Source organism: Desmodus rotundus, chromosome 6 (genome assembly GCF_022682495.2).
Source record: "Desmodus rotundus isolate HL8 chromosome 6, HLdesRot8A.1, whole genome shotgun sequence".
In the NCBI taxonomy this organism is placed as follows: Eukaryota; Metazoa; Chordata; class Mammalia; order Chiroptera; family Phyllostomidae; genus Desmodus; species Desmodus rotundus.
The window spans coordinates 96,426,107-96,452,000 of NC_071392.1; the positions used below are offsets into that span (position 1 = coordinate 96,426,107).

Consider the following 25,894-nt stretch of genomic DNA (forward strand, 5'->3'; position numbering starts at 1 on the left):
TTCTCATGAGAAAATAATGATCTGCCCTTTTGTCTCCTGGATAGCAAAGACACCGGCCCCTGGAAAGTGTCCTCTAAATAGACGGATGGACCTTCAGAGAGAGGCCAGGGCCTCAGACACGACAGTCACCGGCCCAGGCGGTCCCTCCCAGACCCAGAGGCATCTGAAGACAACGCCAACCCCGCAATTACAATTAATACTAGGACTGCAGGGTGTTGTTTAATCTCCACCATTGCTTTATTATACAAAAAGTTTCCAGTAACAATAACAGTAGTTTTAAAAACGGACAAAAAAGGCATGTTGGATAGAAGCACTTCACTAATTGTTTTATTTAAGCACATCAGGAAAAAAGTCTTATCTGACCAATCAGGTTGGGAGGGTTTCATTACCTTCTAGAAGCCATTAGCCCGGACAGAACACTGAAAGCGCCAGTGTCAAAAAACACAAACAAAGCTCCCCCCACGAGCGGAGTGCAGCCACCCCCCCCCCCCCCCCCGCCGATGAATAAAACCAGAGACAGTCGACTTCAATCACAATCTGGGGGGAGGGCAGGAGCTCTGAGGAACTGACATACACCTTACTTTCCCAGGTCTCCTCTCACCAGGTGGGCAGGGTCCCTGCTGCCCCTTGTCTCTGGGCAAAGCCCAGGGGGCCGGGAGAGACCGACTAAGCTGCCACTCCAGCCAGGGCCTTCCCACGGACAGCAGCTTCGGTAGGTCAAGAAGGTGTCCCCTTTGGGGCGAAGGAATGGCCCTGTGGTTCCAGGACACCATGACTGCGTTGCTCTTACTGTCCCCAGTGCTGACCTTCCCCCAGTAAAGGCTCAGCAGGAAAACACAGTGCTCGCAGGAGCCCAGCAAGTCGGCACACAGGCACTGGGGCTGCTCAGGGTTGTGTGCCAGGCAGTAGGCGGTTGGGGCTTTGGCTGGCACTGCCCTGGCTTCCGTCAGGATGGACAATCCACCCACCACAGTGAGAGCCTTAAAGCCAGTTCCAGTCAGATCTGTGATTTATCCCTATGGGCTGGGGGACAAAAACCAACCCTAGTCACCCTATCCACTGAAAATAAATACGAATAAATAAGGATCCTTTCTTAAAGGGTCACTGTCCTTCAAGGGTCGTGAAGACAGCACTTTAGAAGCTTTAAGAGTGGTCCCGTGTCAGCATTACAGGCCATCTGGGAGGAAGGCCCTGGTCTGAGCAGCCCCAGCCGAGGAGCAGCTGGTGTGCAGGGATGTCGGACTCACTGCTGGGGCCAGGCTGGCCGGGACAAGCCAGGACACCTGTAGCCACTGTCAGCACCTGCGGAAGCACCGCAGCTCAGGGAAAACCGAGGCGAGGCTGGCTTCCCAGTCCCTGACTTCTCTTCCCAACAACTGGGTGCCAGCAACAGGATGCCACTTCCTGACACGCCAGGGACACCTTTGGTCACCCTACGGCCACCGCAGCAATAAGACCAGTGGCTCCCTGGTGCCAGCAACAACTTGGGAAGGGAGGGCTGGACAACTTGAATCTCTGGACTGAAGTTCAAATTCCCAAAAACAACTTCAAAGTCAAATTCCAGAGAAGCATTTTAAGTGGTCCAATTAAAAGGTAACACATAGAGGTAAAAACAATGGAAAAGCCGTCAAAAAAGAGACAAGGCAAACATAACAGGAACGGCTTCCATTCTCAAAGTCACCCCACCCCCCACATGCACACAATTCCAGGGTGTACTGGAGCACCACGGTGGCCGCGGGCACAGGACAGCACCGCGCTCGGGAGCTGCGCACTCACTGACCAGGGACTGCCGGGCCGGTTTCACACCTGCGGGAAGACGCCTCCCTTCCGGGCATGTGCAGTGGCAACGGAAGAGCCAATAAATCACACCTCTGGTGGAATATTCTACTTTGAAATGGAGTGACGTGTGGTTAATAATTTGAGACCCAAATGGGGTGGCCCGTCTAGAACGGCCTCTGTGTAAACTCACAGTTCATTAAGTGGCGGCCGGTCTGAACAGGTCAGTATGTAGTTAGCATATAAGCGACGGACTGAGCAAGGACAGCTGGGGACGTGCACAGGGACACACTGGCGGGTGCTGGTGACTTTCACGACCCTGCCAAGCCTCCTTTTAAGGGGAGGTTAGTTCAAATCGCCAACTTTTAAATGCTGGCGGTTTTGCTCGGCAACCCTTCTGGTTTACAGGAGAAGCGCAGTGAGGGGTTTGTGAGGAGGACTGCTCCATTTACAATTAATTTAAACTTACAAAGCTGTTTCAACTGGCCCATCTAAATGTGTTAATTAACATCAATGATGGTTTCTCATTTTTCACACTTTGTTACTCTGATCATTAACAGTGATGGAAAAGCGAAATTAAGGTAATGGGGAACGGATTATAAATTCTTAAAGGACTTCTCAGTTTGCTTTCAACTGGAAAATAAACAGAGAAAGAAGAAGAGGCATTTTGCCTCTACCCATAAATTTTTGGTACCAAATCCTTAGAAACCAAATGGTTTTCAAAAAAATTTTTTTCCCAAAAATTATCTTAACACGCCACTCAGACATGTCTGCTAAGAAAGACAGCGCACACACAACACCACCCAACAGCTCGTGGAGCGCCCGCCCACCTTCCACTTCTCCCGCTAACAGAACGTGTCACTGCCCACGACAGGGCTCCACCTCCAGTCTGTGGCAGCGCCAAGGTCCTCCCGTTGCCGCCAGTGAGGAAACCACAGGCTGCCCCCCGCTGAAGCGCCGTCGAGGAGTCCACGAGACGGCCCGGCGGCACCCCTCCATGGGCAGCGGTGCTGCCCGGCTCGGCCCGCGCACCCGATTCACGCAGCACACAGACCCGGCCGCTCACCGAGACTTCACGCCGACGAGGACAACAATGAGGACGATAATGATGACAAATAATATTAAAATCACAAGCATCTTCCGATTCTTCTTTTGATACTGCTCTGCCTACAGAAAGAGGAGGGGAAAAAGGCAGTCATTTTCCCCAAAGTCAAGTGCCACTTGTTTCCAGCCCTGGGCTTCCTTTGGGTCCCTCCACGCAGCTGACATCTCGGCTACCAGCTCCTTCACTACACCCCCTCTGTCAGCCCACGCGCACCAGCCAGCACCAAGGAGGGACCTAACCTGCTGCAACCTCGCCCCTGGGAGCACTACTGCCTCCCGGGGGCACTGACACAGGGCTGGGACCCGCCACCCAGACGCAGGCTGGCGGAAGAGGGCAAGGTCTGCCTTCTCCTCTGCGTCCTCCATGGCTGGGGGCCCACGCTCTTCAGGAAAACCCAGTGCCTGGGTCGCACACCTTCACGATGACAGCGCTCTGCCGCCTGATGGAGCCACAGCTTGAGTCCCGCCTGCCCGGAGTACAGCAACGAGGGAATGTTCAACCTTTGAAACGAAGCTGGGAAAGTGTTCCCCATGGGGGTGAAGTGCAGAAAGTGCCCCCCGCCCCCGAGATGAGTCCCTGTGCCCCTGATGACACAACAGCGGTCATGCGCCAGTGCTCAGCACCGCCAGGCTGCCCCTGCGCAGACGCTGGCCAGAGAAGCAGTGGTAAGTGTGGCTATAACACACTCAGCGAGGCCTGGCCACCCACCCTCTCCGAGGGCGCCCCTCACCCTTTCACCAGGAAGGACAGGGACACAGCCAGGGGTGGGGGTGGGGGTGGAAACACCTGCTAGGAACATCCACTCTCTCCTGTCCTCCTTCCATGTCCCCACCCACCTGACTGCAGTTCTGTTTGCCACTCGGGCCGTGCCTCCCCCTCCAGGACTCCTGGCTAAGCCAGGGAAACGTCAGGACAGGCAGGACGGAGAGGCCAGCTGCCAGGGTGAAGCGGCTCCTGAGGCTCCGTAAGCCTCAGGCGAGCTGACTGCCAAGGAGATGGACAGCCGTCTCCGACAGCAAGGTGACGTGAGACATGAGACGAGCATGCTTCCTTTCCCTGGGTAAGTAACCCAGAACACCAGGGAGGCCGACTCTAAATGGTAAGCTCTAAAACTGCTCAAAATGATCTATAAAGGAGAACCTCAAACAAAACTTCAGTTCCCACTAGATTTGCACACTCCCGCGGACAAGCTTTTCCTTTTGTCTGTGTTCTATTACAAACCGTGTGCTGGCAGATTCTAAGAAACTTCACGACCAACGCACAACCCCCAGCAGATTAAAACCTGGGTGTCAGAGAGTGAGAAACTCAAGTTGGGTTCACTCTTGTAACAGACAAGGCTTGGCCACCCAATGAGTCTAGACGCTTCCAAAGCCCTCTGCATACACAAGGCAAGCCTTTTCTTCCTCCTCACGGGCTGGACTAGGACACCCCCCACACGGCAACACACCAAGAGAACCAAGGGTTCTCGGAAGGCCTGTGCCAGCCTCACCTCTGCGCCTGATGCCACTAGGAGAGGGAGGGCCCTCTCTGCTGGAGAAAGGGACTGGTTTTGGACAAACGATGGGGTGGTTCGTGAATGAACTGGAAAACTGCTCAGGATGTGGAAGAAACACCAGTGGGTGTCAAAGACACAGCAGATGCACAGGACTTATTTCATTTGTGGAGCATTATATTCCCTTTAAAGTAAACAGGCCCCCAATTATACACAGGAGCCCCTCGGCGGTATACGGGTGTGTTTCTCATACACGATCACAAGAGTTCTAAGATGCTTTTCATTTATTTTTAACAAATACCATGAAAAATACTCCTGAAATAGCCACCTTATTAGCAAAGAATAAGAGAGCTAATAATACTCTCATTTCAACAAACTACTCTTTTGTCAAGGTATGCACACAGACACGCTTCGGTAATTAAAAGGGAAAATTAGATTTCTAACTTCTGCAGGGTGACGCTCCCGCAGCAATTCATCAGAAATGTGTCACCGCAAGAGAGGCCGTATCGGCCCCTGCGCACAACCAGGACGCTCAACTAAATTTCCGCAAGTGCCCATTCATTTACCCGGTCTCCTAAACCGAGAGGACTCAAAGAATGAAATGTTTTCTAAAACGAAGAAAACCCACATTCTTCTAGAATTTACTGTCATGGAAGGGAGTTCTCAGCAATTTCAAATCTAAGTGCGAAGTGCCCCCGGAAGCACCAACGACAGCGAAGTGGCAGCGGACCCCGCAGTCGGCCTGGGGGAAGCCACAGCGCCCACGGGCGCACTACAGTGCTGAGTACTAAAGGCAGCTGTGGTGGAAGAACCCCCCGCCCCCCAAGTCCTGGCACTGGGTAACATCTCCTCAAATTCTCAACTGTTGAAAGACAGGGTGTTACCTTGTGAAGCTCCTTCAGGCCGTCCTCAGTTCTGATACAGGACTGTTCAACGTTATAGTCAATTCTATCAAGGACTGTGCCCTGGTAATAAACGATAGCGACAGGCAATCAGCAACCGCACGTGGGGAGAGTGGACGCAGAAATGCATGTCACCAGGCCCAGGGGTGCCTGTGCACTCAGCCGCGCTGCACAGCCCGCTGGGAGCCCGGGTCCCAACAGCCAGCAGTGTCAGGCTGCAGGGCAGAGTGCGGTGTCGGCTCCAATGAAGTGTAGCTCACGCGCAAGAACGACCGGCAACGTGAAGTTTCTGTTCTGGCTTTCATCACTACAGGACATGCCACATTCAGGCTTCCTGGTGCTTTAAAAAATGCACGGTTCGGTGCAAACAGGCCCCGAGTGGCCAAGGGCGAGCTTTGGTGCCCACCTGCTGCTTAGAGTCAAGTAGGCAGAGAATGCCAGGTTCGCCAGACCTGGTGTGATTAGGCCTGGAAATGGACTATCGTGTCTGCAGATGTCAGCACAGGTGTCATGGGTCAGAGCAAGGATGGTGAGCTCCACTCCAACTGCCTCGAGGAGACTTCTGTTCGTAATTGTTTAATCTCCTGTTTGAACAGAGAGCAGGGCACACTGGGCTGCACGGCAGCGTGGGGCTCTCAACGGAAGCACGCTGCATTAGAAGGGAGAGCGAAGCGGCGCCCTGGGAGCTGCAGCAGTAATTAATGTAACTAGATCTTCCGCAGCCTCAACACTCCACTCTCGGCTGGTTTGAGGGGGATCAGGACCCAAATCCCTACTGGCAAGATAATAAAATACCCTAATCAGATTGTAACAATGAACAAACAATTTAATTCCACTTGAAAGCTAGTGGTTCCAGTTGCTGTCACGCAGTAACCTGCCAAAATTAGAAGAGAAGCCTTATCTGTTGCCAGAGTCGTTGCTGAGCGAGGGTAGAACTAGCCAGGCCCCCAATGTGGGGCACGCTCGCGCCAGCACCCCTGGGGCAGAGGACATGAGCATGCCTGACATTCATTTGTCTAAAAAAAAAAGGCTTATTGTCTTTTTTAATATAACGAATGGAGGCAGTACACGTACATACTTTGTGCACATCTACACATATGTTCATGTGCCCACTCACACACATACACATACATTGGGGGCGGGTCCAAGTTCTTTTCCTGATAGGAGTGCACAGTGAGAAGGGCCAGCTTTTACGGCAGGAGAACCCACCGACGAGGAAGGTAAGTGGGCTCGCGTACCTGCTCCACGATCATTGCTCCCAAGTCCCTGAATATTTCATTCAGGTCAGAAATCGACTGCACAATCTGGCGGATCTCCCGCTCCCTCTCCTCCACCATCAGCGTGTTCTGCTCCACCAGCACCAGCTGCTCTCCTGTGAAACCCTGGCCAAACAAGAGTACAGAGTCTTTATGTCAGATTTCTCCCCCTGTGAGAACGCTACGGTGCACCGTTTTAGACATGATCGAAAAAAGATATGACTTCTGGAAACCGTTCTGTAGAGCACAGAGACAACATAAAGACACTTCCTTTTCCCTAACAGGAAAGAGCCAAACTCCCTGAGCAAGCGGGACCTAGGGCAGGACTGGTGGAAGCGGGGCATGGGGCGAGGACCCCCTGCCTGTAGCCACACGAGGTAGGGCGGCAAAACCAGCAGTGAGGACCCTGAGTGTCTGTCCCCAGGTTCTGGAGGGCCGTTCTGAGGTCTGCCCGGAGGCTCTGGGAAGGGAGATGGCTGCCCTTCAGCCTGCTGTGGAAACTACAGGCGGGCCTGCCAGTCACGTGCTGTGGGCCCACCTGCCTCAGGTAACCTGTAACACAAGTTACAGGTGAATGAAGAGCGAAAGCAGGACGCAGCCCTGTCACGTACCCGGTCATAAAGAGTGTTGTCCTCTCCATCATCCATGAGTGGTGCTGACGTATCAAAGAAATGCTGGGACCTCTCCTCTCGGTTCTTCATGCCTGCCAGAGAGGAATCCACTTTACTCCAACGTGCAAACCATCCCGGCTACTGTTCCACCGTTAACAAGGGGAAATCTAGATTGAAACTCAACAGTCGAAATGGAGATATTCTCAGCGGCTTCCGCAGTGGGGGCGGGCAGTAGCAGACTACGAACACAACAAGCCCGCGCTGTGGGGCGGTCAGGGCGAAACGACACTGCAAATGTGTGCAACTCGGAGCCGAGTGAGTGACGACAGGACACGACCATCGGAGAGCCTCCAAGGGAGGCAAAATATTTAATCTAACTGCTGTTACAAAACATTTTTAAAAAATCAATATTTTCCTCTAGAAACATCTCTAGTACAAATTCCAAATGGCTCTAAATCAAATTTCAGAAGTAATAAAATTAAAATACAAACATGTAGTTGTGAGATACGGGAAGGACTAGTTTTTGGAGTATGTGGGGACACTATTGATTCCAGCAGTGATAGAGAAAACCAGTTTGCAGGGTAATCAGGAGATGCAGCCATTTGGAGCCCAGAGCCCACCCCCGCCCCCAAGGGCCCAGGCTCAGAGGAAGTGTGGAAACCACCCCCAGAAAGGTTTCTGGGCACTCTGAGCTACTTAGGTTGCTATGGAAATATGGAGCTTTAGTGTGATTATGACTGGTTTCACCTATTAATTAGCAGCTCCCCATTCCGACACCTAGAAAGCTACCAGTTGTCACATGTGCTAGGCTGAGGTCAAGTTCTTCAGGCCTGGACTGAGGCCGCACTCACGTTTCAGGTAGCCAGCCTGCGCGTGCCGGAAGCCGCTGGAGAGCTCCTGCAGCACCTGTGCCAGAGAGGCCACCACGTTGCGCAGCAGCCGCTCCTCCTGCTCCGAGCAGGTCCGGCGTGCCTGGCTGGGCAGAGCCTGCACCGCGCGCTGGCACCTGTGGAAGAGCTGAGACGGCCCTGAATGCTCGCGCCTGTCCTCGCACGAGGAACCCTGAGCCTGAGAGCTGCTCGGATCCACTGCCAGGGACACGGGTGAGCACAGTTCACATGCCCGGCACTGCATCAGATCCAACAGCAGCGCCTGGGGCGCACGAGCCCCACCCAGCCACCCGCCCTCCTAGGAGGCACGGATTGTTATCCCTACTTTGCAGAGGAGAGCCCTGCAGTTATGGGTAAAGGACACAGGCCCCTGTCCCACTGCCGAGGGCCAGGATTCAGCAGGGCAGCAGCGGGGGCTCCCTCTGTACCACCCTCCTCTCCTCCTGAGCCCCCAGGAAGTGTCAATAAACAAAACATGCAACCACTGCCATTTGAACTTAAAATCACTCAAATTTAACATTTAACATGAGATTTTTTTTCCCAGGCTACTAATATACTCAGTCTAGGGCAGAAATCCCCAATCTCCAATTATGAGGACCATTTTTAACACAAAAAATGTTTCAGCACTAATACACAGCAGAAGTTACACACATTTTTAAATCAGGTGACTGAACTCAGCAATGCTCTGGGTTTATTTTTTAAAATCAATCCACCGTAGTAGCTACAACAACGGAGAACAGTCCTCTTCCCTCCAGACGCGGGCTCCTTAGCTCGCACGCAGAGAGCCCAGCGCCTCTCCAGGTCTGTTCCCGAACCTCAGGCGGGGTAGTGCCACTGGAGAGCTATCTTGCCCTTGGACTGCAGGCTAGGCTCCGGGGCCACCCGAGGACTGGGCGTCCACCTCCGTGCTCACCTGCGTGACCTCCTGGGTGGTGATCTCAATGGCGTGCTCCTGCTCACTGCTGTCGTCCAGGGTGGGTCTGTTCAGGTGCCGGTCGTGCAGGCCGGCTAACTCCTTCATCTTCTGTTTGATCCGGCCCACGTCGTACTGGATCTAGGCAAACGAAAGCACCACAGCTCCGCCGACGCCCGATGGGGACCTGCCCCCTCGGAGACGGCCAGGTGCACTTGGGCACAGACTGCTGTCCCCAGCCAATTGGGAGGGAGGCTGCCGAATGCATGAGGAACTCTTCATTCAAATATCCAGAAACGCAAATACCTCGTCTCCAGGTTCTACAGCTCTTCAATGGCTCCCTATAGTTCAGGGAGTTACTGCTAAGTCAAAACCACTAACACACATCCCCCCTTTCTGGTGCTGTGCGCACCCAATTCACTGAAAGCTGAGGCTTTTCCAGGACATGCATTCAGCGTAGCCAGATCAGTTTTTTATGGCAAATATCTTAAAATAGGTTAATGTCACAATTACTTAAATATATAAGATAGTGTGAAACTAACATTCAACTTACTTCATCCACTCCATCCACCCATTTAGGAGGTGACCATTTTGTCACACCAATCGCTGCTTCTGGGTCTAAGCTAAGGCCCGACACCAGGGCCATGCGGTCGTCAGCAAGCTACCGGGAAACAGAGAGTTACAAGTTACTCAGGCGCAGTTTAGCGAAGCACATGCTTCCTCCCTTCTGAGTGTCCCTCCCTAAGAAAATGCAGAAATGGAAGAGTAAACACACCTGCCTGACTAGACACTTGCTTTGAGACTGCTAACACTGGAACCGTGTTTCTATCTTTTCACGCACCAGTTCTTAATTTTCTTGGGTACACCTGTGAATGTGAACTTCACTTGATCTGCCTATAGAAATGTGATAAAAAAAGTCAACAGAAGTGCCTTAATAGAAAAACTCCTTAGTAGTCCACAATTAATGTGATCAGACACGAGTTAAAAAAGCAACACTCGGCTGGGATGCAGAGTGCGGCACGGGGATCACAGTCAGTACCACTGAAGTATCTGTGTGGTGCCCGGTGCGTCCTGAAGTGTCAGAGAGAGCACTGTGTGGAAAGCACACGACTGTCTAACCGCTAATGCCGCACACCTGAAATCAACACAAAATAACATTAGACGTAAACTGAAAAGTTTTTCAAAAAGGAAGTCAAAGAAAGACTAGGCTGTCTATGGAGCGAGTGCGCCAAGGTCAACGGCGGCAACGTTTGCTCACACACGTTCAGCTTGTCTTGGGAACAGGGCTGATCCAGTTAACTTGGCCACAGGATCATTAACCATGTGTTAAGGTGTGTGGAAGAAATGCTTAAACAGCTAGCAAATCATCGACCATTTGGCCAAAGTGATCCTTAACGTCTCAGTGCAGTCTTATGCCATCATTTCCTCTCTCCGGTTAAATGTCCGCAGGCAACATTTTCACTCTTTTGGAATGATATCGATAGTCCTCGCTTATTTTACCCATAGAATACATGGCCTCAGACAGCTCTGAAGAATGGGGGAAATCACAGCTCTAGGGCTCGGGGAAGCGCTCTCTCGCCTGGAGGCGGTGAACGGGAAGAAAGGCTCCGGAGGGGCCCTCAAGAGCGCAGGATTTATAAAGGCCCGTTTCAAAAGATCCAAACGGGGACCAAAAAATGACGGGAAACAGCACACGCAAGTCCTCTGCAGGTAATACTGTGTGCACTGCCTGCACCACACTGCAAAAGCACGTGCAGAATTGACACTGCCTCTCCCCCTTCCCTGCGTTGTCCATGTTCACCTTCTCATTCATTCAGCAAACACCGTACTTGTTTGCTTTTCTAACAATAAAGGAACAAGACAGAAATTTTAAATCCACAGATGGAGGGGGGTAAATATCACCTAAGAACACAACAGGATTAAAAGCATCCTTCAAGCAATGAGCCCTGAACTCTGAACAGGGAGTGGATAGCAAAACCCCTGAAAGTCCCCGGGGCCCTGCCTTGGTCCCCCCTGCACTTCCAGTAGGGGCCTGCCCCCATTTCTTAGAGCACCCTGTGGGTTCAGGGAGCGCGCTGCAAGCAAAGACCATACAGAAGGGGCCAGAATACCTACTGCTGCCCCAGAGTCCAAGGTGTGATTAAATCACATTCCCGCCAGGCGGGCCCCGCAAGCCTGCATCCTTTCAGGTCTCAAAACAACAGGGTGTGTCAGTCAGCCCACACGTCTGGGGCTCTGCGTCACTCCCGTCCACGGCCCCCTTGTCTGTTTTAAGAGTTCACTAATAGGAATTTTACATTGCTTTTTATGATTTTAGTCCCCACAAAAGCTACGTGAGCCAGGAACCCATTATTCCAATGTATAAGTGAGGAACTTGCAACTCAGAAAAGTAAGTACCTGGCCTAAAGTCACAAAGCTATTAGTGACAGAGTGCAGCCTGGGCTGGTGGACTCCAGAGGCGCCATCCACTCCACCAGCTGCCAATCACTTTGACAGACCCGTGAAATAGAATTGCAATTTACTAAGAAAACAAATCAGGACAAGAAACCCTCAGATTAAAACCACAACACAAAACAGGCCTCTGATCCCTATCAGGCCCCCACCAACAGCACTGGGAACTATAGGAAGCGCCCCCCCTCCTGCCCCGCCCCGCATGCGCAAGCACATAAATGTCAACAAAAAGCAGCCTCTCCAGCTGACGTCTATGGCGGTGGGGACAAGCTACAGGCCTCACCCCATACAGGGCAGGTGCAGTGTGAGGCAGAGCTGTTCACCCCTCAGGTCCTGCTGCAAAGTCACCAGAGGTGTGGCTTTGTGGAGGGCACTGGCCAAGGCACAGGGACAAAGCACACATCCAGCTCCCAGTGGCCACCAGCTGCACGGCCCCTGCTGGACAGAGTAGTTTCCTGATTGGGGCTGAACTTGAACTTAAACCTCCAGCTGTTTATACAAAGCCAAACCTAACATGGCTATGGTATCCCTTCGTGGGTCCTGGGAGTTTACCATCTAACCCACTGCATTTTATCAATGCACCATGTTTCAATAAAGCAACAATAGTAACTTGTCTTATTTGTAGTTTTTAAACTCAGATCTAATTTTTACTTTTTACAAATACACATTAAACTTAAAAAGATTTAGAGATGTTCTTTATCTAAATCACATGCACAGCAATTAGCATCCATTTAGCGTGTGAAGTCAGTGAAAATAGATTCAACTCTTTTAAGTAGAACCTGCTTTTACAGTGTCTCCCCATCCTCCAAAATGCACAGAAATCGAAACTGGGAAACACACCCCCTGTTCTGGGTCCTGTCCCTGCAGGCGGGAATGGGGACAGGTGCCAGCCCACCTTACTGGCCCTCACCTGCCCACACGGCACATTAGGTTCATACCGGTGAGACAGAACAGCTGCCGCCTTGGGACTGTGAACGTGTACTCTGTCCCCTTCATGACCGAGTCCACAGCAACAGCCCCCCGTGACAACAAAGTGCAGCGCTACTCGGAAGAAATGTGTCCTTTATTTTATCGGTGAAGATTTGGAATATGTATCAGTTTGTACTATTTTTCTTTTAAAAAAAGACCACATTTTGGGATGCAAAAACACAATAGAATATAAATGTTATTTAAAACCAAAACAAATATGTACATAAAAATATATTTTAAGTGCAAAATCACCCTTTTAACTTCAGAAAGCCCACTTGCCATTTAAAAACATGTTTTATTATCTTTTTAAGATCCAGGACGTATCAGTTTTCAACTTGAAATCTCAGTCAATATTAGACCTTTAAAAAGCTGCCCAATTTTTAAATCTCTTTAGTTATCCTTGCTGAATTTCAAGTCAGTCCCTCTCCAGATACACGATGCTGGTGACGGAAGCTTTTCTTAGAAGAACTTGTGCTTCCAAAGTTTAAAACATCTTCCCATATTCGTTAAATAGGAAAACTTTTTAAATAAAAAATCGTACTGATGAGAATTAAGAATTTAAGAGCTCTCCTCTCTTCGTTGGTAGCTCTGTCCCCCAAGAACTCTGGGGGTTGGCTGCCCTAGCCCGAGTTGTTGGACTCAACCTCCCCAGTGCAGCAAAATCCCAGCGGATACTCAGAACAGCATGCCCACAGCTTCCTGTCAGCTTCCCTAAGTCACCTTTCCCTGAGCCCACCTGAGACCTCGACGCCTGGGCCCCTCCGAGCGCCCCACTGTCCCAGATACCCAGCCTTCCCACCATGGAGCCCTGCCTTTGGGGGTGCTGACTGAGGGGACTGTGAGATCAACGAACAGCGAAGCCTCTGTTGGGATTTAAAAAGTCAGACACACGTCCCCCCATCTTAAAAAAAACAAACCAAGTTCCGCCATAACATTCATCAGCAGCAAGGCTGACACTTCTGGGCTGTCTGTGGCAACGGACGTTGAAAAGTCCAGGAAGGGCGCTGAAGACAACAGACAGCCTGGCCACTGGGGCCTCCATGTGAGTCGGCCTTGGAGCACGTGTGACGCCATCAGACCACGGGCCTAACCCCCTGGGCCCGGCTCGATGATGTCGCCCACAGACTACAAGGCCGAAGAACTCTCTGCTCTCTGAGGGAGGGCGGGTGTCAGTGCTGTGGTTTTATTTTTAACCTGGGACACTCAAAATAGTGTTTACTTTTTTGATTATGAAACAATAAATGTTCAAAACAGATACTTTTTTAAATGTGCAAAAGATAGAGAAATTTAAAAAAGCTGACCATCCCAGCACTCACACATAAGCGTGGCTGTTTACTGGATTTTCCTTTTCGCTCAACCACTACACACCCTGAACAACAGTGAGGAGGCAGCGATAAAACCTCATCCTGTGGGACGCTGCACTTCCACGGACTCGATCTTCTATGCCCCCACAACAAACCTGCAGAGGGGGCCCGGGGACCAGAGGACACCGAGGCCCAGGTGGGCTCAAAGACTTGCTCAAGGCCGCCCTCGGCCGCGTAACCAGCAAATCCAGCCTTCAGCCCCTGCGTCCTCGCATGTCCCCCAGAGGCTCCCCCACGCTGTGCGGTTTGGGGGCTGGACCTTTACTTCTTGTGATTTTTGAATGTTCCTATTTGGAATTTTAAAAACCCAACCACCAGGGAAATGACTCTACAGAGACCAAGGAGAAGGCCAGCCATGTGTCTGGAGAGACCATGGTGGCTGGGCTTCCTCCTCAGGGACTCCTTACTCAGCGCTGCTGCAGGAGGGTGAAGGCTGGTCTCCCCAGGGCGCAGATGCCAAGCTGGTTCTGCGTAGAATGACCACGAGTGTGGAAAGACCACAGGAAGCCACCAGATGAGATGGCTTTACTCGGGGAGGCCCCAGGGACACAGTGGGAAAAGCTGGCTCAGGCTTCCCTGCTAGGGCTGGCCTTCCCCCTGCCCCAGCCGGGAGCCGGGCTCGCCACTCCTCCGCCCGAAGCCGTCCCTGCGAAGCCCTACTGCAGCCTTGGCACAGCAAGCCTCGGACACCACGCCCCACACCTCCCAGCTCCTGGCTCAGCACCTGGCACTCAGCAGTAATAAATATACAAGGCTAATTAGCTGAATGAGTCGACAACAAATAGATGGGATGGATGAATGAAGTAAATAAACCCTAAAGTCTGCCCCCTGCATCCTGCCCCATGGGCGGGCCTGGGACTAGTACTCAGTGCTTCTTCAGCATGAGGCTGTTCCAGTGTTTCTGTTCCCCCACCATGTTCTTCCTCTTGGGGGCCACGAGTCCCATCTCTCCAAAATGTCCAGTAAGGGATAGTAACACCTGTCCTAAAAGCCTGCTCTCTGTGCCCCAAGCCTTAATGCTTCTGGAGTCTGGTCAGCAAACCCACCGCCTCTGCCAGCCCCCAGAGATGCTTAAGTTCACTGTGTGTGAGCGGCAGGGCCCTGCCCTCCCCAGGGCCCAGGCGGTGCCGGCAGGAAGGCTCCTTGGTCAGGCGTGGCCACAGCACCTGGCGCAGCGAGCTTCCAGCTGAGGGTCTGTTTTTAAATATTAGTTGTTTCTTAATGACAAAGTACATGCATGTGGTTTAAAAAAATATATATATATATACATATATATATGTATATATATATATATATCCAACCTAAAGAAGAAAGTTGGCAAAACGAAGGAAGTTTCTCTTCTATCCCAGACTTTTCCTGGAAGGTATCCACTGTTAACAGTTTCTTGTGTCGCTTTTCAGAAAGTTTCTAAGTACTCACAGGCATGAACGCCAGTTATTTTTCTTAAAAAAAAAAAAAAAAAAAGCAGGGGGTACCACATTGCCCACACTACTCTGCACCAACCCTTTGCACTGGGCGCTGTGCTGGGAGCTCCCTGCGCTGTGGCCTCCCACGGGGACCGTGGACTGAGGACTGTGGACACAGAGGTGGGGATGCTAGGTAACTGAACCAGTGTTCCGTGAAGGACACTCAGGTGGTCTGTCCCCTGTCCCTCGTTACTATCCCAACTCGTTAAGGGTTTAGAACTTACAGGTAGATCTCAGTCTAGAAACTAGGAACCCCACTGGTTTTGAAGACAGTCACTCTCACACCACCTCCCTGTTCATTCTTTGAAAACCGAAATAAACGCGCTCTCCACCCCAATTACTCTTTCTATAAGGCTTACCCCCACGGAAAAATAGCTTCCCCTAAACACACAAAATTAACAAGCACAGCTCAATCCCCTTGTCCCTCGACCCTGTTACTAGCTGCTACAACAAAGGGCCAAGAGCATGTCCTCTCTCCGTCTTCTGGCAAAGTTGCTCAGAAGTCTTGAAAAGGCCTGAAGCCTGCCGCTGGCAAGGGGGCAGGAGGGGGTGGTAGAGGACCTGTCCAGTTGACGCAGCAGCAGCAGCAGAAGCAGTGACTATGGAGACCCTAACAGGTGGTGGCTGTTCCCCCCCTTGTGGCTTTTCCCGGAAGCAGGTCCTCACATTCCACCTGAGCTGCCACGCAGAAATCGAGGCAGCTACACACATAACCCTAAAAACAATCTGGCTTACTACATCCGAGGACATGTCCAACGTGTCCTGCCCCTAAGTGGACTCACCTTCCCACGAAGGGCGTCCCTAAACCTTTCCTGCATGCCTTTCCCTAAACCACCCATCCACCTGGTGAGGAAGTACAGTCAATAAGTCCCAAGTGCTAAACAGTTAAACACAGTAGATACGCAATCAAAACAAGTGCTAAGCTTCGTGTGCGCTGTTAGCATTTTATGTATGGCCAGGGACTACAGAACAAAGGGCGTAATTTCATGCACTGACATACAAAAATATTCAAAACACAATACCTCATCCAGCTCCTGAAGAGTTGTGTTGTCCCCATCAGCCCCATCCAGTTAGGGACAGCGGAGAGAAAGCAGGATGGGGACGGACAGACAGACAGACAGACAGACAAGGTATGGTCAGTTGAGAAAATACTAAGACTTTAAATAACTCCGAAGTTGACTAAAAAATAAAGACCCACTAACCAAGGCATGGAAGCAATCTCCCCATGGTGGTTCTTCCTTTATTTTCTTTTTAAAAGCTACATCAGTATGTTTTTTTTTACTTATATTTACTGTGACTGTTGTTTTGGAAGTGATAGGAAACCACAATACATAGTTGTAAAAATTAAAACACAATAGAAGCATATAAAACACATTGGCTTCAGTTACACTAAAATGCAATGCTCATCTGTTTCATAAATATCAAACATCACATACAATATTCTAAATGCCCCCTAGGAAGAGAAAACGGGAGAACAAAGCTGAAATGTAATTTTACCATGTCAAATACATGTATATTTTAACATGTAAACCAGCCCTGAAAATGCAGCAAGATTAGCAAATGAACAACCCACAAAAACTGTCCATGGCTGTATTCAGGTAATGTTTGAGTGACCACATATCTGAGGTCCCCACCAATTCTACCCCGCAGACCCGGCTTCTCCGTGGGTATTATTAATAAGCCAGCCGGGAAACCACGCTTCCCCGGAGAAAGACACAGGTGGTAAAAGCAAAGAAAAACTCTTCCCATTTGCTTGGCATATGTTACTATTAGTCTAGAAAGCACGGTTATTTCTAAAGCTATTATAGAAGCAAATAAGCAAAACAAAAACAGGGAAGGAGAGGTTTTTTTTTTTAAGGGGTAATAGGAAGGAAGAAGCTCCGGCAGCCGGAGGATTAGGTTTCAATTGAAACCTAAAGGTTCTTTTTCAGATCAACATAGAACTCTATCTTCTGAATAGATATTTACCAATGATAGATAATCTGAACAACTACGTTTTTTTTTTTTTACAGTATTGATCCCTGAAATAATTAGTGGTGAATTTCAATAATCAACTGTGTTGATTTTTTTATGCTTAGCAGTAAATTTACAAAAGAGAAACATAACTTCCTTATTTAAAAATTAATAGTGCAAATGAAACTGGTCTGTCAGGGCTAAAATATTATTAAACAGTGAGAGCAATAAAAATGTAATTAAACATTCCTCTGTGTAAAAATGCAATGATCATAAATGAACACAAATTCAGCTAACATAAAATGCTGAAAGTGCCCCCATTCCTTCTGCAATTGGGTGAGAGCAGGACAGACTACTCGTACACACCGTGCCAGGACTGTAGCAGAGACGGCATATTAATAGAGAAGATATCTGATTGAATTATCTTCTGCTTGAAAGAGAAAAGAAAACGTTTGTATTCTTTAAACTTCACATTTTCATCAGGAAAGCACTGAAGTGTTTTTATTGCTAAAACAAGACCCAGGCCAAGCGCCAGGCTCCGGGGGCTCGTGTGCACGCTGTGGTCTGCAGCGGCCCCTGGCATCGAGCTGTGAGCCGCGTGGGGCTGCGAGCCCGGTCGCCGGCTCTGCCACACGTGGGCCTGTCCTCCCGGGTTATTCACCAAAAGCAGACCCCAATCTTTTGGTTTTCACAATTACTAGTTAATAAGAGGTGAAATTAGAATCATGGGCTAAATATGACTTTATTTTTACAAATAAGAAAACCAAGCTTCAGAATATATAAATCTACTTCCCAAGTCACAGAACTTGTCACTACTGGCTGGGGTGGGGACAGACCCAGGTGTTCAGGCCTCTTTCCACCCCACCTTCCAGCCTCCCTAATTTTGCAAGCAATTCAGGGAATTACACAAGTGGCAGGCAGCTACCACCACCCCATATCAGAAATTAAATTCAGAAGGCCATCTATTCCAAGGGAACCTCCCCCCCACAATTTTGCTACTCAAAAACAGAAGGCTTTCAAAATCCCCCCTACCACCAAATTCCAGAAAATGTTATCAAGACCTGAGTTAAAACATTTAGAATTCCTATCAGAAAAACCCAAAATACAGCCAAATGAAAACATGTTGCTGCCCATCATCACCTTCTAAATCTTTATAATGTCTAAATCTAGGTTTCTGACCTGCAAATGGCATGCAGTCAAGAAAATATTGAAAACTCCAAGTAGCATGTGGAATTTATAGTCTGAAGAACTTTCTACATAAAACTGAAAAATAAGTGGAAACCCATCTGTGTTTACTCAGGAAGTCTGGAAAAGTTGAGTAAAATGAGTTGGAAATACAGGTCTATGCTATAGTGATATTTACTTTATTTCGGTTCCTGCCAAAATAAAAGTTTGCTTCACTTTTATTCAACAAAGTACCCTTATTCTCGAGTAAGCCTCACTGCTCAAATAGACTCTTTAGAAGCAGAAAAGCAAATAGATCTAAAGAGAAATATACAATGATTTCATACTTGGATTCTAAAGGCAGAGGACTGATTTTCCAACAGACTCGGCCTGGACTAAAACTTAGAACCTTCCCTGTGCCAGTTAAAGAGCACTCTGTGTCTGGGAGATGAGGGAGAGAAAGATGCTGCACTATTCCAGGGAAAAAAGTAAACAACAGGCCGGGCACTTCCCAGGACCCACAAGCACACGCCCAGAGGCCACCAGGGCCTCAGTGGGCCGGCAGGTGAGCACAGGCCCTGGGACGGGGTTTGCCTGGGTTCCCTCCCCAGCTCCCGGACCTGCTGGGTGGGCGACACTGGACCTAGCTCCAAAGCCCCTGACCCTCAGCTTCCTTGTCTGTATCGTGGGAAAAACCTCAGCACTCATTTGACAGAGCTCTGGGGGGACTAGCTGGGGCTGCCCATGGCAAGGGCTGGGCCCAGGGCCAGGCAGCCAGCAAACTCTCAGCAGATCTTAGCTGGTTTCATAGTCCAGGCTGAAGAAGGCCCTCGGGTTTCTTCTAACCACAGTTAATCCTTCGTTTCTTTTCCCCTCATAGCACATCGTGTTTTATTAAAAATAATGTGCTAGTTTCAGACTAATCCAAGCCCAGTGCACTCCAGCTCCCGGGTACAGACTCTGCGTTAGTGCACGGCAGAGAATCGATTAGGCAGTGAGCACTGACAGAGTAGCTGCAGTCCCCGTCAGAGCAGCCTGGGAGGTCAAAGGCAACCGCAGAGACAACATACGGGATCAGAACGGTAACCAGCTTCTACTTTTCATTCATTCATTCATTCATTTATTCATTCAAGGCCATACACATTTTCTGAATGGTTATTTAACTTTGTAAATTCATCTCAGCTTCTTAAAGCCAAGCTGCCTGTAACTGCTTGAATGAGGGGCTGCCTTAAAACCTGCATTTGGCTGATATGATGTCAAAATTATTTTTGCACTGTATTGGAGCTACTTCTAAGGGCTTTTGCCAGTAACATTGGGCTAACAGGCACCGTACTGTGGTTGGCTATGCATTTCTCCTTTTCAAATTGAAAGCTAAGGCTGTGTGCCTTGGTCAGGAGAAATAATGTATAAAACAGAACTTGAGAAAGCATTGTTGAATCCACAGGGCCACTAGAAATCACTTAAGTCAAACCCCTCAATTTACAAATAAGGCCAAGGGTGGCCAAAGAGATTAAAAACCTGCCTAAAGACACATCTGGGCCAAAGCAGTGAGACCTTGCCCCAAACTCCCAGACTTGGGGTCCAGTGCTCCCTCCCTTAGTTCGTGCTGCCCAAGGCATGACCACGACGGGAAGCAAAACCTAAGGCCAAAACAGAACGAATGAGAAATGCCAACAACTGCATTTCACTGATAGTCTCAAAATCAAACCCCAGTCTGCTTTTAACTATTTGTTTCACTAATATCAACACAACCAAGAACACAATTAAGTGGGATTTTGTTCAGTTCTGGGTCTTGAAGTTTAAAAACGACACAACACAAAAAAACTAGACCTCATTCACTGGTAAGAAACTTAAGCTCACTGCCTGAGCTGGGAAGGCTGAGCTACAGAAAGCTCTAGGCAACCAGCAGCCTGCCTGGCTTCCATGCAGGACGAGGCCCAAAGGGCCCGAGCCTGGGCCAGGGCCCCAGGAGGCAAGGTAACAGGCAAAGTTGGGGTACATTGAGGCAAGGATTTTTTTTTCAAGTACACGCAATGGAGTGAGCAGCTGCTGGGACGTCACAGACAGTGGTCAAGGAAGGCAGGCACAAGGGGATGGGGTCAGGTGACCTTTAGGTCCCTTCTGGCCCTGGGGACTGTGTGTGCTGTTTGGTCACCGCACAGCTCCTTCCACCCCTGGGACTCACTTGCCCGAGTGCTGCACAAACCTGCTTTAGTGTGCATGTCCAGGCGCCCACAATAACCCCACGCCACCACCAACAGCTTCCAGGGTTTCTCCCCCCTCAAACTAGGGTGCAAAAAAACAAAACAAAAAAAAAAGCCCATGTGAATTTTTTTAATGCTAAGGCTTTCTGTGTGCTTTGTTTTGATGTGAGATACACGTACGTACCACTTTATAACCAATTTCCACAGCTTTTTCCTTAAATAAGAATGTGGAAATTCAGGTTTAAAACTAAAAAACAAACAAAAAAACTATTACTTTAGATGTCATTTATTTTCAGTTGTGTGAGATAAACACACACGAAAATAAACTTCTACAGCTTTTTCTTCTAACTAGAAACTAGACAGTTCAGGTTATGATTTTTAAAATTAACTTAAACTCTAGAGTTTAATTACTTCCTTTTTAATTGCTTGAGTTTTAGATACTTACAAATTGTATCCTTTTGTTTTACTTGTGTTTTTAACATGATAAGTATGTATATATTTTAAGTTTTTATTTATTATTTTCAAACATACAGGAAAGTATGTAAAATGGTATAAAATCCACCCCCCCCATTCATCACCACATTCAACAATTAGTAACACTTTGCCTCATTTGTTTCATTTCAGGGGGGGTAAGACTATGAAGTGATATTTCGACATTTCACCACTAAAAATTTCAGTAGGCCTCCAACAAAATTAGAAATTAAATCAGTTAATTATTTTAATTAATAATTTCTTAATATCACCTAAAACCCAGACCACATTCAAATTTGACAGCTATAGTTTGATTTGCTACAGGGTTTTGAAATTTCCAAGTCAGAAAAGAGATCGAAAAATTTTTATGAGCTAAATATGCAGTGAGCATTGCATGAGCTACTCAATGGTTGTTAAAACACTGCACGAGCTATTCAATAGTTAAAATTGTGTTAGACAAGCGTTTTTCCCCAAAGTGTTTGTAACACTTTTCCAACTTCCAGAAAAGCTGAAAAACTGTACCCTCTACTTACGCAAGTTAACATCTTACCATATTGATTTTGTGTAGAAATAGTTTCTGTAGAATCTATAAGCAAACGGCAGATACAATGCTTCATGCCTAAACACTTCAGAAACTGACGACATGCCATGTGTTTTTAATGCACACAATTAAAATACATAAATGTGTTTTCTTTTTAATTCTAGCTAGGCAAACCATTTTTGTTTAGTTGCATATTTTATTTTTTAGATTGTCTGAACTGACTACAAAAATATTTTAAGTGATCTGATTGCTTATAATGATCTGAGATTTTAAATAGTCTAATGAATGTCTAATGAATAATCTAATGAACATTTTAAATGGTATAACATAAAATATTTTTTAATGCTCTTAGACATGTATTTTTAGTTTGATTTAGAAATATGCTTTCAAGAAATTGTCTGCCTTAAATATCTGTACATTTTCTGACATACCAATTTTTCCAAATTGTGTACTTTAGGCATCAATTTTTAATTGCTTGACTTGGCTGATATATATATATACTTTTTTTTAATTTTAGTTGTATTTGTAAATCTATTTTCAAGAAATTGTATTACCCATCTGTACATTTTCTGACATATCTATTTTTTCAAATTGTGTACTTTAGGCATCAATTTTTAATTGCTTGACTTAGCTGATATATTTTTTCATTTTAGTTGGATTTGTAAATCTATTTTCAAGAAATTGCATTACCCATCTGTACATTTTCTGACATACCAATTTTTCCAAATTGTGTACTTTAGGTATCAATTTTAATTGCTTGACTTAGTTGATATACATATATATAAATATAAATTTTAGTTGGATTTGAAAATCTATTTTCCAGAAATTGTCTGCATTACCTATCTGTACATTTTCTGACAGATATATTTTTCCAAATTGTGTACTTTAGGTGCCAATTTTTAATTGTTTGACTTAGTTTATATGTACATTTTTAAAATTTTAGTTGGATTTGGAAATTTTCAAGAAATTATCTGCATTATCCATCTGTACATTTTTTGACATATCTATTTTTCCAAATTGTCCACTTTAGGTTATCAATTTTTAATTATTTGACTTAGCTTATATATACACATATTTTTTTAATTGCCTAACTTAGAAAACCATTTTAAAAACTGGCCTGACTCAGAGATACACTTTTGAAAAGCTGCCAGTCTCAGACCCCAGGTTTTTAAACTGTCTGATCTAATTACTGTTATGATTAATGATAAAAAAGTCTCATGTCACCCAACATTTCATAGTGTTTTGAACCTTATAAAAATTTAAAAGCATACAATAGTTTTTCATTCAATTAAAAAGGACACCTTAGAAACAGTGCTGAGTTTGGTTGTTTATATTTTTCCCCCCTATGGGGTAGCATGAAATCAAGCCATTTAAGGGACATGCAATTTTTTTTATCTTCTTTAATAAAACTCAGGTTCCAATGTGGAATTTTTTTCATTCAATTTCTACTCTCTAATTCTTGGGTTATTTCAAAATATTCTTTTCAAAATTAGCGCTGGAATTAGCCCGTTTCTATTTTACACTCATTTCATTATAATATCATTTGTTTACAAATGCAAAAAACCTCAAATTCTTAAGTAAGTAAAAACCTAAACACTCTCCACCCGTTTTCTGTGATTTTTGATCCGAGTGTACGTGATTTTATCCCTAAAACTGCTCACACGGCTCGGACTAGCTTTTCTACAGGAGCAACAATGGCCAAAGACAGTTTCCACCTGTGATTTACAGAAAGGAAAACCTGTCTGGGTGGACATCCTGTCCATAATTAAGACACATGGCATAATTTTTCTGAAGCATTTAGTCATAAAGAAAAAAAAATGAAAAGGCAATACAGTCCCTAAGAGGTAAAATGAGTGCGTGGCTCCCAAAGCTGTATATTTCCAGTTTAATCCCCAAGAATCTGGTTTGGGGGGGGGGGGGCTTTATTCTTTCTTCCTTCAAGGCTGCTCCTGGGCTGTCTACAGCCCGCAGCCCCCTCTACAAATTAGTCTCATGACTCCACTTTTCCATTTCAGATATTAGAAAGCTGCTAATCATCACTGTCTTGTTTAGATCATCCAGACAGCCCCTCTCCCCCCTCCCTTATTTATCAGGCTCACAAAGGGAAAGAAGCCCCCATCAAACGCACACACAGAAACATGTCATCTTTGAGGGCCCTGCTTATACAAGATTCTACGGCAGGGCTAAAGAAAGGTTCAGGTTAATGAAATTAAAAAACCTGTGCTATTTGGGGGTTCCTTTTCACAAACACACTGTTTGCTTTTTGGGGTTTTTTTTTAAGTTCGAATGGAGGGAAAAGCTTAATTTCCTGTTGGGGAAATGGAAAACGAAAATTCCTGGCACCTTCCAGCTCACACACAAGCCCCCAGGAAAAACAGTGAAGCAATTATTCACAGGGTACACGACCACACAGCGGGCTGCGAGGCCATTAAAAGAAAAAGGACAAAAAAATAACGCCATCCCCAAACCCCACAACACCTTCTTCGTTTGAGGGGAGGGTGTCTTTCATTTGCAAGGATTTGGATCTGCGATCCCGCTTCCTGGCCCTCAGAACCAAAGTGAGGCTCGGTAGGGGGGGTGGGGGGAGGGGGTGAAAACAAAACGAAACAAAAAGGCTTCAGAAAGCCTCCAAGCTTCCAAATCTTAGTGTTAAAACATATGTAAATTGGAGGCGGATTGTCGTGCAGTGACGACGGTCGCGGGGGGGGGGGGAAGTGGGGTGCGGGGGCGAGGAATTGGGGGGGTTGCGGAAGTGAGGAGGGAGGGAGAGAGAGAGAGCAAGGCAGAGGTGGAGCAGGGGCCTAATTTTTTTCCCCCCTCCAGGGTTACAGATGCCAAGAGACCTCGCATTACCGTATTATTATCTTTTTTTTTTTTTTTTAACAGAGACACAGACACAGACAGACAGACAGGCAGAGCCGCAGTGCACACGAGGCGTGTGTCGGAGAGGCCGCCCGGGGACTCACCGCAGCATTGCTACGTGAATGCAGAGGGCTGGAGGTGATGTGACTACTCACTTGCTCGGCTAACAGCTGCCGGGTTTGGATGGAATTATTCCGCAACAACAAGAAAGCGTCGGTTAAACGCCTGGTGGCCATGGCTCACCCTTTGTGACCCCCTCTCAGGGGCACCCCGCCCACTGATAGTCCTGATCTGTTCACTTTCTTGCTCTTGCCTGGCCTAGTCGGCCCACCCTTCTCAGCAGCTTCTCTTGACAATGCCTCAGACTCCGAGCCAGACAGGAGCAGCGCTGCGCCTCGCACAAGCACGAAGACCCCTCCCCAACTAACCACCTAGGCTTGCCAATTGTCTGAGTCCCCCTCCCCAAGACCTCCCTTCGATCTCTAAGCACTTCAATTCCCCCAATCCTTGCCTAGCTGGCCAACCTCCCAGAGACCCCTCCCCAATCCAACCTCGGATCTACAAGCGTCTAACTCGCCAATCCAGCTCTAGAGTGGGAGGCTCCGAAGCCCCCTACCTCCCTTAGTCTCGGAGACCCTTAAGCGTCTCGGTCTCCTGCCTTTCACTTGGCTCACACGCGTCCCTGGGCCGTGCCCTGAGGCCTGGGTCTGTCTCAGTTTCCCCACTGGAGGCCTGGCCTTGAACCTCTTTGGACAACCGGGCGAGGCCAGGGCCCTGAACTCCAGGGCGCCTGGGGCTGCCTTCGTGGGCCTCGTGTGAGCCTGCTGAGGCCCAGGCCCGACCTCCTGACCCCTTCCTTTTCTGGACTGCCAGCTCCTCGACTGTCACAACAGGCCGCCGGCCTCCAGCAGGGCAGCGGGGCCTGCCTGCCGGCCTCTCACTCTTCTCCGGATCCCTCCATCCCAGGATCTGAGTGCAGCTCAGCCCCGGGCCGTTTCCGTACTGTGGTCCCGGGTTCTGGCGTCCCCCCTAGCCCTCTTCCTGTCCGTCCCTCGCGAGTGCCCCGCTGCGACGTTCACAAGCCCTGCTCGCAACGTTCCGGGCCGGGAGCTCCCTGCCCCCTGGCCCCAGGGCGCGGGAGCGCTCCGCCCTCTCCCTGGGCGCTCCCGGGGCGCCCGTTTCCCCTTCCCCAACTGGGCCCTGCCGCGGGGAGCGGGCGAGCGGGCGGGCCAGAGCCTCGAGAGTGTGGCCCCCACGCTGCAAACCGCTGCCAGGGGCCTGGGCGCGCACATTAGAGTGGAGTTGCGGGGCAGGCAAATTTGGGCTCCCGCTGGGCCGAAGTTTGAGGCGCGCGCGGAGTTGGGGCGGGAGAGGAAAAGTTGGAGACGACTGCCTCTGGAGGCCGAGCACGCTCCACTGCAGGCAGCGGCTCGAGCTCGCTCCCCCCGCCCCCATTCTAAAAAAAGATGTATCTGAAAAACAACAAGCTTTAAAAAAAAAAAAA

The 25,894-nt window shown here is 48.4% G+C and overlaps 1 protein-coding gene across 6 annotated transcripts; it reads right to left on the reverse strand.

The window, feature by feature from the left end:
- Positions 1-213: 213 nt before the first annotated feature.
- STX16 (syntaxin 16) lies at positions 214-25,624 on the reverse strand. 6 transcript variants are annotated; one of them, XM_045194463.3, is made up of 9 exons: positions 24,546-25,611; positions 9,721-9,839; positions 9,499-9,606; positions 8,946-9,086; positions 7,994-8,159; positions 7,143-7,234; positions 6,514-6,657; positions 5,258-5,338; positions 214-2,943 (listed from the first exon to the last, which is right to left on the reverse strand). In XM_045194463.3, exons 3-9 carry the CDS (start codon positions 9,589-9,591, stop codon positions 2,839-2,841), a joined length of 822 nt encoding a protein of 273 aa, XP_045050398.1. In that variant the 5' UTR covers positions 9,592-9,606; positions 9,721-9,839; positions 24,546-25,611; the 3' UTR covers positions 214-2,838. The 6 variants fall into 6 exon arrangements, with proteins under 6 accessions (XP_045050398.1, XP_024414982.1, XP_024414984.1 ...); XM_024559214.4 differs by lacking the exon at positions 9,721-9,839 and having other exon boundaries at positions 24,495-25,619; XM_024559216.4 differs by lacking the exon at positions 9,721-9,839 and having other exon boundaries at positions 24,546-25,607.
- Positions 25,625-25,894: the final 270 nt, after the last annotated feature.

Coding starts and splice junctions, on each gene's coding strand:
- STX16 (XM_024559214.4), bottom strand. CDS start 24,626: ATGGCCACCAGGCGTTTAACCGACGCTTTCTTGTTGTTGCGGAATAAT. Junction 7,235..7,993: donor GCAGGCTGGCTACCTGAAAC/GTGAGTGCGGCC, acceptor CCTCTCTGGCAG/GCATGAAGAACCGAGAGGAG. Junction 2,944..5,257: donor GCCTGAAGGAGCTTCACAAG/GTAACACCCTGT, acceptor CTCTTTCTGTAG/GCAGAGCAGTATCAAAAGAA.